This window comes from Thamnophis sirtalis, unplaced genomic scaffold (genome assembly GCF_051295495.1).
Source record: "Thamnophis sirtalis isolate CommonGarterSnake01/CBP01778 unplaced genomic scaffold, rThaSir2_p1.2 scaffold_13, whole genome shotgun sequence".
Lineage (NCBI taxonomy): Eukaryota > Metazoa > Chordata > Lepidosauria > Squamata > Natricidae > Thamnophis > Thamnophis sirtalis.
The window spans coordinates 53,244,707-53,256,924 of NW_028261393.1; the positions used below are offsets into that span (position 1 = coordinate 53,244,707).

General features: G+C 49.0%; 1 protein-coding gene across 3 annotated transcripts in view; it reads left to right on the forward strand.

Annotated features, from left to right (window-relative positions):
• Positions 1 to 3,381: 3,381 nt before the first annotated feature.
• SEPTIN6 (septin 6) overlaps positions 3,382 to 12,218 on the forward strand; it is a 45,656-nt gene continuing 36,819 nt past the window's right edge. For 2 of the 3 annotated variants that reach the window (XM_087728080.1, XM_087728081.1), the window contains exon 1: positions 3,383 to 3,822. In XM_087728080.1, the coding sequence (XP_087584206.1) occupies positions 3,793 to 3,822 (30 nt within the window). In that variant the 5' untranslated portion in view covers positions 3,383 to 3,792. Of the gene's footprint in view, positions 3,823 to 12,218 lie in introns of all 3 variants that reach the window. The other variant, XM_087728079.1, reaches the window with a different exon arrangement.

Here is a 12,218-nt window from a genome sequence, read left to right on the forward strand (position 1 = left end):
CCTCTTCTAACTGGTTCGGTAGATTTGACGAACCGGTTCTACCGAACTGGTGCAAACTGGTAGGAACCCACCTCTGGTATAAACAGACAGCAAGCCCCAGTCCCTTCTAACACTGATGATGTTACCTAGTTGGGTATTGAGATGTCTGCAAGGAAACAACCAAGCTCAGAGGGCACCAAGGAACCCACAGGCCTTCTCCTCCTGCTCTTCCTTCTCCCTCGTCCCTCCTTCTCTTCCTGTCCCTTCCTCCCCCCTCCTAGCACTGATGATGTTACTTAGTTAGGTAATGAAAGGTATTCAAGGAAAATAACCAAGCTCAGAGAACACCAAGGATCTCAAAAGCCTTCGCCTCCTATTCTTCCTTCTCCCCCTGCTTCCTCTACACATTTTCCTCCTAGCACTGATCATGTTACCTAGTTGGGTAATGAAACACCTGCAAGAAAACAGGCCAAGTTTCTAGAGCAGCAAGAACAAACCCCATAGTCATTGTCCTCTTCTTCCTCCTGCTTCCTCCCTCTTCCTCCTCCTCCCCTCCACAAACCCATCTCCCTTTTACCATTGATGACATAGCCTTGTTGGGTCACGAAACGTCTCCAAGAAAACAAGCTCAGAGACCATTAAGGACCTCACAGGAAAAAACTCCGTCTCAATTCCGGGTACCAGCTAAGCAATATTTTGGGTCTGCACACACCCTTTAAGTCAAAACGTACTATCACGAACTGTCACACATGTTCTCCCAGCTTACACACCCACGGCCCATCTTGTGCAAAGCTCTAACAATGCCCCAGGCATTCCTCCGAACCGAAAGCAGTTGCAATTTTGAATATGCATCAAACACCTCCGAACCCGATGTTTCTGATTGCTTCCTAAATGCCGTGTTAACATAAATCCAAGAATTTGGGTTCCTGTAGGAACACAAGCATCTCCAGGCCGAGGGACTTATGAAAATAGATGCTGATGAGAGCTGGCAGGTGTGAAATGATGCTGGAAGCCTCACCGTGGCTCTCTAGCTGTTTTGGTATTAACCGTCTATTAAAAATAGCCACATATTGGCTAATTCATACTTCTCTTTTTTCCTTTTAAACATATTTTTTTATTTCCATTTTCATAACATACAATCACATGTATACTATACATAGCCAGTATCATATAGTAATAAATAATGAATACATCAGTTCCTCTTGTCATCAACGCCCCCCCAAAATAAAAACCCATTATTAGCTCTTCTGCTCTCCATACACCTCTTTCTTCTACCTCTCTCCTACTTCCTATCTTCCCTCCATCATCCTTTCCTACTCTACTTCCCCTTCCCTTCTCCTTCTCCTCTCTCTTCATTCCACTCCTCCTTAACCTCATCCCCCTCATCTTCCCCCCTTACCCTCTCCCCTATCCCTCTCTTCCCATCTTTCTCTCTACATTCCACTCCTCCTTATCCTCCTCATCTTCCCCCCTTACCCTCTCCTCTCCCTCTCTTCCCATCTCCCTTCTGTTTCCCACTCTTCCTCTCATTGGTGTATTTCTGCTTCTGAGCAAACTTCAATCTATGTTGATAGTATTTATACTTCCATAACAATATACTTAACATATTGTAGTTTTAAAGAAAAAATAAGAGGAAACAATATACATGTGCAATCATATTACATTAGAATCTAACACCCCTGTCAAACCTCCTCCTACCCTCCCCCAACCCCCCCCAGACTTCCCTCCCCCGACTTCCCAGAACCCATACACAGTATAAATCTTTAACAACAGTCTAAAATATATTGGAAAAAAGAGTAAAAAAATTGATGCTAATTCATACTTCTCTTGATTACATTGGCGCATTTATAATTATGAACCATCTTTATGTTTAATTCGTACATAGCAGTGAGTTTTCTTTGTCTGATTTCGACCTCTTGCCTCTAACCACTCATAAAATATATTCCATAACAATATGGAATATTCTGTGTTTTCTTTGTCTTTCATTTTTAAAGTGTCCATCTTGGCACTTCCCTCCAGCCTTCACCCAAAGCCCCGCACCAGGAGGCTGAAGCAGACTCCAAGTTGGAATTTCTGCCCCCCCCTCCGACCTGCACAAAAAGACCCCCAAAGGGGGAGACCAAAGGTCCTTTTTTTGTTTTAGTTTTCAGGAGCCAATTGGGATTTTCTTGCCTTTTTTCTTTGGAGACCTTTCGCTTCCCATCCCAAAGGATGCCAATGACCAGCTCTGTCTGCCAGGAGCCTCCATCCTTCCATTCCATCCAAGTCAGAGCTAATGAAGCTTCTTGGAGAAGAAGCGAAACCTCTTCAAAAGAATTTTTTTTAAAAAAAACCCCAGAAAGTCCAGTTGCTTCTTGGGGAAGGAGGGGAAAAAAAGCACCTTTAGGAGACCCATCCTATGGGATGCTATTAAAATAAAATAAAATGTTTGAAATAAAAAGCAACGTGGCCTGATGCTTCAAAGGCTTCTTGGGGGGATCGACCCAGCTTTCTTTCCCACCGGGGAGGCACCGCTTGGAGGGCACAGCAGCCCCGGGGAAACCGTATCCATTGCATCCACCCGGGCTGGTGGGGCAGGGAGAAAGGAGGAGCCCCTTCCCCCCCTCCCCAAGGCAAGCAGCCTCTGTGGCCCCAGCCGCCTTCTCGCTTCGGGAGAGGAGAAGCGAAACCTCTTCAAAGGGGGACAAAAAAAACCCAGAAAGTCCAGGTGCCTTTTGAAAAAATAAAAATAAAAATAAAAGCACCTTTGGAACAAGCACGACCTGGAGGAGAATCTCTACAGCAGTGATTCTCAACCTTGGCAACTTGAAGATGTCTGGACTTCAACTCCCAGAATTCCCCAGCCAGCATTCGCTGGCTGGGGAATTCTGGGAGTTGAAGTCCAGACATCTTCAAGTTGCTAAGGTTGAGAAACACTGCTCTACAGACTTTTCGCTGGAACTGGCCGTTTCAGCACCCACTGCGGTCCAGAACCGAATCTATCCGATTTATATAAATCCCTCGGTCCCTGCTTCTGGGCCCCGAATGTCAATGGGTATAGAAGGGGGGGGGTTGAGCTCCGGGGGCTCGTGCAGGGCTGGAGACCCCCCTGGGAGGAAGCTGCGACCCCTCGGAGGAAGGCAGCCGGCTCGGGCCAGCGCAGGGGCTCCCCAGGACCCCCTCCATCCCCCGGGTGTCCCCCACCCTGCTCCCCCCAAAGCGCACAAGCCGGGCAGCGCAGCCGGGATGGATTGCAGCCTGCTCGCCTTGCACCACCGCGGGAGGGGAGAGGGGGCGCCAGAAGCAAGCGGGGTGGGGGGGGGGAGAGAGAGCCGGCCAGCCCATTCCCCACGGGAGGGGGAGGTGAAGAGCCAGCCAGCAAAAGAGGAGGAGGAGGAGGAGGAGGAGGAAGAGAGGGAAGCAGCGGTCCGCGGGGTTTGGAGGCGGGTGGTGGGAGGTGGAGGGTCTCCGCGTCGTGTCCACGCCCCGCTCCTCGCCCGCTCGGCTTCCCCCCTCCTGCCGCAGTGGCCGCGTCCTGCCAGCTCCCCGCCCCGCCTGCTAGGCTCCCCTCGGCGCGTCGGGGCTGAGCCAGCCGGAGGTGGCGGCGCGCTCGGCTGCTGCTGCTCTTACCGGGGCTGAGGAGGAGGAGGAAGAAGAAGAAAAAGAGGAAGAAGGGGAGGAAGAAGAAAAAGAGGAGGAGGAAGAGGAGGAAGAAGAAGAAGAAAAAGAGAAGGAGGGAGAAGAAGAGGAGGAAGGAGAAAAGGGGAGGAAGAAAAAGAAGAGGAGGTAGAAGAAGAGGAGGAGGAGGAAGAGGAGGAAGAGGCCGGGGGGGCCATGGCGGCCACGGAGCTCGCGCGCCAGGTGGTGAGTGAGGGGAGCGGGCTTGGGGGGGGGGAGGTGTCCCGGGGGTCTCCTCCCAACAGCCCCTGCCCTTCCTTGAGGGGCTGCTTCGGCCCTGTGTGACCGAGGGGGCGCGCCGGGGCTGCCTTGCTGCAGGGGCTGGCCGAGGCAAGGGAGGCATGCAGGGATGCTGGGCGGGGGTCCGGCCGGAGTTGCTGCTGCGGCCCCTTTTGCGGCTCCGGAGCCTCCCGTTTACACGGAGCAGAGAGCGAAGCAGAGGAAGGGAGGGCCGGCTGCAGCCGCGGCTTCCTGCGAAGAAAAGCGGGCGGTGGGCTGCAGCGGAGCAGCCTGGCCGGATCTGGGTGCTTTTTTGTGTGTGGGGGGGGGTAGGGTTCGTCCTCCCCCCCGGGAGGGAACGGACCTGCGTCTGGAGGAGGGGGGGAGAGAGATGCCTTCCACACCCCGCGTCAGGGCTGGTTGTGGGGGTCCGGCGGGGCGTGGGAAGGGGCTTCTCGGGCCTGGAAGGCAGGTTGGCTTCCGGAGGGAGGGACGGGGAGGAGAAGGGATCAACCCGGACCCAGCACGGCTCGGTCTGCTTCAGGCCAAGGGAGACTTCAAGCTGATGGGAACCAACTCGCAGCCATGGATCGCCTCGGGAGGGAAGGGCGGGAGACGAAGGAGGCCTCCCCCTTCCCACCCTCCGCTCAGGCCATTAGATCCACCCTTCCCTTTCAAGCTCCCATCATCCCCAGCCAAGCGGACCACGAGCCGGTTGCGGAACGGGGCGGGGGGGGGGTTGGGATGGGGGGGTTGCGTAATTTGCCTGCCGTTGAGCCACACATGGACGCTGGCAAGACAAAGAGGAAGGTGGTCTACTCCCCCTCTTAACCCACCCCCCAAAATAGTGGAGAGGTGGGAGCTTTAGTCCCCGCGCAGGAGGATGGGTTGGGAAGACACCTACGTCTCGTCCTGAGTCTATTAAAAAAAAAAAGATAGCAACCCAACCGAGCGTGCCAATTTATTTTTTTAGCTTTTCCTTTGTGTTCCGGAAGGAAACGAACCCGGGGTTGGTGGCAGAGTCGCTCTTTCATTCATTCGAGGTCTGGGGTTAGGAAAATGGACGATGGCTGATGTGCAGCTGACAGCAAAAGGCTGTTTTGGAAATGGGGTTTCCCCCCCCCCTCCTCCTTCTTTTGAGAGTGGAGGTCTATGGGCCCATCTTTGAACTGGGTAGCCTGGTCGCTTTTACATGGGAGGTGGGGAGAATATGGGGGGGGGGCTCTGCTGGGCTGAGGCTGCCCCGGTTGTGGGGAGATGGAAGCCAGTGCCCCCCCCCCCCGCAGCAGCAAGTACCAAGTGTCACAAGAAAGGACAGCCTCGTTGGGGGTTTTCAAAATTCTGCTTTTGGGGTTTTTAAGGCCAGAGACGTATCCTTGTAACTCTGCCTCTGTTAGCCACCCTGAATTTGGTTTAATTACCCCCCCCCCCCATGCTTTCAAGATTGGAAGAAAACTGATTGTCCCGTTTTGGAATATTTGGGACATCGGGAGAGAGCTGACCACTTCATTCATTTTAGTTATTTATAAGGTTTTTTTTTTCTTTAAATCTCACCCTTGTTACTTTATAAGTAACTCAAGAGAGTTGAAAATGCCTAATACTCCTTACTATTTGCCCCACAACGACAACCCTGTGAGGTGGGTTGGGCCAAGAGAGGGAGAGAGGCACTGGCCCAAAGTCACCCAGTTGGCATTCATGCTTACGGCCGGACTAGAACTCCCAGTCTCTTGGTGATTGGCCCAAAGTTACGCAGCTGTCCTTCATGCTTAAGGCCGGACTAGAACTCCCAGTCTCTTGGTGATGGGCCTGAAGTCACCCAATTGGCTTTCATGCCTAAGGTGGGACTAGAACTCACCGTCTCCTGATGATTGACCCAAAATCACCCAGATGGCTTTCCTGCCTAAGTTGGGGCTAGAACTTACCATCTCCTAGTGATTGGGCCATAGTCACCTAGTCAGCTTTCATGCCTAAGGTGGGACTAGAACTCACCATCTCCTGGAATTAGCTCAAAGTTACACAGCTGTTTTTCATGCTTAAAGCAGGACTAGAACTCCCAGTCTCCTGGCAATTGGCCTGAAGTCACCCAATTGGCTTTCATGCGTAAATTCGGGCTAGAACTTACCGCCTCCTGGTGATTGGGCCATAGCCACCTAGCCTGCTTTCATGCCTAAGGCGGGACTAGAATTCACCTCCTGGTGATTGGGCCCAAAGTCAATCCTCCTCATAAAGCCAGATGGCTTCCCTACCCAAGGTAGGACTAGAACTCCCAGTTTCCTGGTTTCTAGGCCAGCCCCTTAACCAATGAGACCAAACTGGCTGTAGGAATGTGCAGCCCTCCATCTCTCCCATTCCAGAGAACCTCGGCGGTGGGATAGAAAAACCCATTTTGGTCCCTGCAGTCTGGAAGTTCTACCAGTTAGCAGAAGTCCCAGCTGGGCTTGGTTAGCAGATAGGTTGAGCTCCCAGTGTACTAAACACGGTGATGTGTACATTTGTGGCTTCTCCTGGCTCCCCCCCTACATTTGGGTCATCCCCCAGATCACTCCCCGATGGCTTGCTCAACAAACTTGGGTTTAGAAACTCGGGAACACAACCCAACCCAATGGATTCAACAAATTTGGAACCTAGAGAGCGAGTTGGTTTCCCAACTGTTTCTGTAGGGATCTGGTTAGTTACCACAAGGGAAGGAAGGAGGAAGGGGCGAAGTTTCTCTTGGCTTCCCCTTGTAGCCTGTGAAAGATATTCTTTCCTATTGTAAAGGAACCTTTGTCTATTTTTCTGGGTAGGTAGATATTATTCGGGGGGGGGAGATAAAACCTCAAAGCCTCCATTGTTATTTGTTTTCGAAAGCCTCTGGAATCACTCCACAGATTCTTTTCGTAACGTTTTTTTACATACCATTTTCTTATTTCCCCCCACCCAGATTCACACTTTAATTTTCTTAATGAATTTAATTCTTAATTCACACTTTAATTAAACTTTCATTAACACAAATCAAGATCACGTGAAGGGTTAATGCAACTTTAGAATGCCTTGGGAAGGCCACCCTTGGAATCCTGCGTCCAGTTTTGGTGGCCACGATGTAGAAAAGATGTGGAGACTCTAGAAAGAGTGCAGAGAAGAGCAACAAAGAGGATTAATGGGGCTGAAACATAGGATGAACGGTTGCAGGAAATGGGTATGTCTAGTTTGATGAAAAGAAGGACCAGGGGAGACATGATAGCAGTCTTCCAATATCTCAGGGGTTGCCACAAAGAAGAGGGAGTCAAACTATTTGCCAAGGCACCTGAGGGCAGAACAAGAAGCAATGGGTGGAAACTAATCAAGGAGAGATCCTTCCTTCTCTCCTTCCTTCCTCCTCTCCTTCCTTCCTTCTCTCCTTCTCTCCTTACTTCCTCCCTCCCTCCCTTTCTTCTCTGCTTCCTTCCTTCCCACATTCCTTCCTTTCTTCCTTCTCTCCTTTCTTCCTTCTCTCCTTCCTTCCCACCTTCCTTCCTTCCCACCTTTCTTCCTTCCAATATCTCAAGGGTTGCCCCAAAGAAGAGGGAGTCAAGCTATTCTCCAAGGCACCTGAGGGTAGAACAAGAAGCAATGGGTGGAAACTAATCAAGGAGAGAAGCAACCTAGAACTAAGGAGAAATTTCCTGACAGTGGGCACAATTAATCAGTGGGACAATTTGCCTCCATAAGTTGTAAATTCTCCAACACTGGGAATTTTTAAGAAGATGTTGGATAACCATCTCTCTGAAGCGGCGTAGGGTTTCCTGCCTAGGTAGGGGGTTGGACTAGAAGACCCCCAAGGTCCCTTCCAACTCTGTTATTCTTGCCCAATTTAGATGGCAGCCCTTAACTGAACTATTCTGACTTGGAAAAGAAAGCAGGACTGGTAGTTGAATAAGAGACCATTCCCAAATCCTTGGCTCGGAGACCAGGCAGGAAAGTCAAAACAAATGTAGAAGATAATAATAATTTTAAAAAGATTGAAAAACCCTGCATGAATGTGTCCATTAAGATTAGCAGGAGTTGAGTTTGAATTGAAGGATTGTTTTTTGTTTTTTTTTACTAGAGTTTAGATCTGGGGGGAAGGAATTAATGAAAAGAAGGACTAGGGGAGACACGATAGCAGTGTTCCAATATCTCAGGGGCTGCCATAAAGAAGAGGGAGTCAAGCTATTCTCCAAGGCACCTGAGGGCAGGACAAGAAGCAATGGGTGGAAACTAATCAAGGAGAGAAGCAACTTAGAACTGAGGAGAAATTTCCTGACCGTTAGAACAATTAATCAGTGGAACAGAAGTTGCCTCCAGAAGTTGTGAATGCCCCAACACTGGAAGTCTTTAAGAAGATGTTGGATAGCCATTTGTCTGAAACGGTATAGGGTTTCCTGCCTAGGCAGGGGGGTTGGACTAGACGACCTCCAAGGTCCCTTCCAACTCTGCTATTGTATTGTATTATATTGTATTGTATTGTATTGGCCTTCTGAGTGATGGGAAGGGGTGTAACAGATTTAAGATTGTAGAAGGGTGTTAGAATTGGATGCAGCTCTGAATTCAGTCTTTGCGTTCACCGTCTCTCCTTGGGTAAAACGCTTGGCAGGCTGCACGCTGCCCGTCATGCCAAAAATGGCATCACCAAGTATGCACTGTCTGTAGCATGCCAGCCTCCCATCACGATGCTTATGTAACGCTCTAAAGTTTAGCAGGCAACAAGAGATAATTATGAGATTCGGGGCTCTGCCTGCAGGCAGAGAAGCCTCCATCTCCTGCCTTGATTGATGTCGCTTTTTGACAGGCGACAAGCAGATGCATCGCACACAGAGATGGTTTTCATTCTCGAGCGTGACTCATGGAAGTCCAGGGCTAGGAAGGGGAAGCAGCCAGCAAAGAAAGGAACTCATTACCACCCGGAAGGGTCAAATCATCGTGGTCTTCCCTGTCATGGAGAAGAAGCAGAGTTGGAAGGGACCTTGGAGGTCTTCTGGTCCAACCCCCTGCTTAAGCAGGAGACCCTCTACCATTACAGACAAAGGGTTGTCCAACCTCTTCTTTAAAAAGTTGTGTTGGAGCACCCACAACTTCTGGAGACAAGTCGTTCCACTGATTAATGTCCTCACTGTCAGGAAATGTCTCAGTTCTAGATTGCTTCTCTCCTTGATGAGTTTCCATCCATGGTTTCTTGTTCCGCCTTCAGGAGCTTTGGAGAATGGGTTGACCCTCCTCTTCTTTAGGGCAGCAATTCCTCAAATATTGGAACACTGTTAACATGTCCTCCCACTAGACTAGACACACCCAATTCCTGCAACCATTCTTTATGTGTTTTAGCCTCCAGCCCCTTAATCATCTTAGTTGCCCTTGTCTACATTTTTTCCTAGTGTCAACGTCTTTGGGCCATTCCATCGAGTTGGCCTCTTGCATGTCCTTGGTCAGAGAGAGACCTGGGCAATAGTTTTATAACTCACCCATGTGCTAAGAGGCAGAAGATTGACATATTATTGGTGTATCCTTGTCCATCAGTAGCTGATTTGTTGTGTTGGCAGAGTTGACAAATTGAAAGAACCCACTTGTGGTTCTGGTTCATCTTCCTGTTGGCAGCTTGTCTCAGAATGCCAATCGTTGGAAAGCGGGGCAACCTCTGAGTCTTTTTAGTGGACGGGTCAAGTCTCTTTGTTGTTAGTTGCAAAGTTGTGTCTGAACCATCGCGACCCCATGGACAACGTTTCTCCAGGCCTTCCTATCCTCTACCATCCTCTGGAGTCCATTTAAACTCACGCCGATTGCTTCGGTGACTCCATCCGACCACTTCATTCTCTGCCATCCCCTTCTTCTTTTGCCCTCCATCTTTCCCAGCTCTTTTCCAGTGAGTCCTTCCTTCTCATTAGGTGGCCAAAGTATTTGAGTTTCATCTTCAGGCTCTGGCTTTCTGAAGAGCAATCAGGGTTGATTTCCTCTAGGACTGACTGATTGGATCGCTTGCCGTCCAAGGAACTTGCAGGAGTCTTCTCCAGCATCATAGTTCAAAGGCCTCCATTCTTTGGCGTTCAGCCTTTGTTATGGTCCAGCCTTCACAGCCATCCATTTCACCTGGGAAAACCACAGCCTTGACTATACACACTTTTGCTGGCAGGGTGATGTCTCTGCTTTTTAGGATGCGGTCTAGATTTTCCATCGCTTTCCTCCCCAGGAGCAAGCGTCTTTGAATTTCTTGAGCCCAGCCCCCATCTTCTCACATCTCTGGTTACTCACAATATGAACCAAAGGGTTTAAAAGTTGGCTCCAGGAACGCTTCTGTTCTAATAAATGAGGAGAAATAGGTCAGCCTTGTAGACACGCCGTGGTTTCTCTGAGTCATAAATTAAGTACACAACACGCGTGCGGAGTCTTTGTGCTCAGAAGCAACCTGGGCTGTTGTAGGCTGCTGTTGGCTTTCACTTGGAGAAGAATGTTGGGTTTGATTCATCCTTTTAAGTAACGAGGATGGTCTGTATTACAGACATTGCCACTAAAAATCTGAATGTTGGCTGGTACAATTTTGGAAGGGTTAAGTGAGTCAGAGGAAAGTGGTAGATCCTGTTTTTGGAAAGTTGTTGTAATCTAGTTCCTTGTGTAAGTGTGGGTCACCCATGGCCCAGTTCATAACGGGGCATGCAGAGCCACGCTGAACCACACAGGAGAAAACAAACTCCTAAAACTCCATAACATCCTGATAGTTCATAACATAACATCCTGAGATGTGCCCTACCAATGACGCCCAGGATTTGACCATATATAGACAGAACTTCCATGAGCAGATTAGAAATTGTACTTTTACAGGCTGTTTTTAATCACATGCTATTGCTCCTCCTGCCTTTGTCCTATCTCAATAAAAGGGGCTCTCAGACCCCCAATCTGGGTCGCTCCATCCCGAGAAAGATCGTGTCCTGTCTTTTCTCCACATTGGCCTCATGGACGAACCACGGTTACAGAAAGTGATCTTTTTCTGTCGTCGAGATTTCTTCGGGGACCAATTCTCAAGCAAGGTCTTGCTAACATGCCTTGTCTTTTGAAGATAACCAGCAACAATTATTGACCTACCCAAGGCTTTTGTTTAACTGGCTCTTTCTTTCTCTTTTTTTTAAAGGGTTACCTTGGTGAAAGCGATAAGAATATTTAGTTTCCTTTTAACCCAGTCAAATAACTCATTTATGATTTGGCAGAGGAGAGGGGGGAAAGGCACCCTGACTCATGTAATGTTTGTGTTGTCACGGCAAGAAATGGAGGGGGCTCATTAGCAGCTGGAGACCAACCAGACCAGTGATGGGATTCTGACGGTTCGCACCTATTCGGGAGAACCGGTTGGTAACTTTCTAAGTAGTTCAGAGAACCGGTTGTTGGAAGAAATCTCCTTTTGTTTTTTTCCCCACTTTACAGGGCTAATCCTGTAAGGAAGGCAGGAAGGAAGCATTCTGGTGTTGCTTCTAGCCTCATCTTTATTGCCCTGCTTACAGAAACTGCCTCTCTGGTTAACCCTTATTACATTGTCACAGCTAAGGCCAAGCGTCCATCGACGTGAGTGACATTGAGTTGGCCACGCCCACCCAGTCACATGACCACTGAGCCCCACTTACCCAGATAGTCATTAGGGCAGAGAACCGGTTGTTAAATTATTTGAATCCCACCACTGAACCAGACCAATGAATTTTTTCCTCAACTTTTGTGGGGGTTTCTATATTCCAAGAAGGTTTATAGCTACTAAGTTGTTCTGTTTAGAGAGCTGGGTAAGGAAACTAGATTCTCTGTTGTCCTAAAGGTGCTTTTTCAGGAGACAACTGGATTTTCTTGTTTTGTTTTGATTTCTTTGAAGACATTTCACTTCTCCTCCCAAGAAGCTTCTTCAGCTCTGACTGGATGGTGGAGATTGGAAGGATTTATATTCCTTGCAGACAGCTGGTCATTTGTGTCCTTTTAGAGGGTCGTTGAAGCACTTCAATGTTTTCAGGATCACCCGAGTTAGTTTTCCTGGTTCCTGTACTCTTTTTAATTTTTCCCTCTGCAAATCCTATCCCACCTGATTCCAAGGGTGTCCATCCCAAATTTTATATCCTTTGGGACAACCTGGATGACAGAGAATCTCTATAGACCTTCAGCTGTACAATTTGGGACGGACACCCTTGGAATCAGGTGGGAGCAGGAATGGATTTCCAGAGGGGAAAACAATTGCAGACTGCAAGAACCATTTGCACCATTCAGGTGACCTTAGAGATAAACCTCCAAGGGCTTCGAGGACCCTCCAAAAGGATGCAAAGGACCAGTTGTCTGCAAGGAATATCAGTCCTTCCATTCCTCACCATCCAGTCAGAGCTGAAAAAGCTTCTTGGATGAGAAGTGAA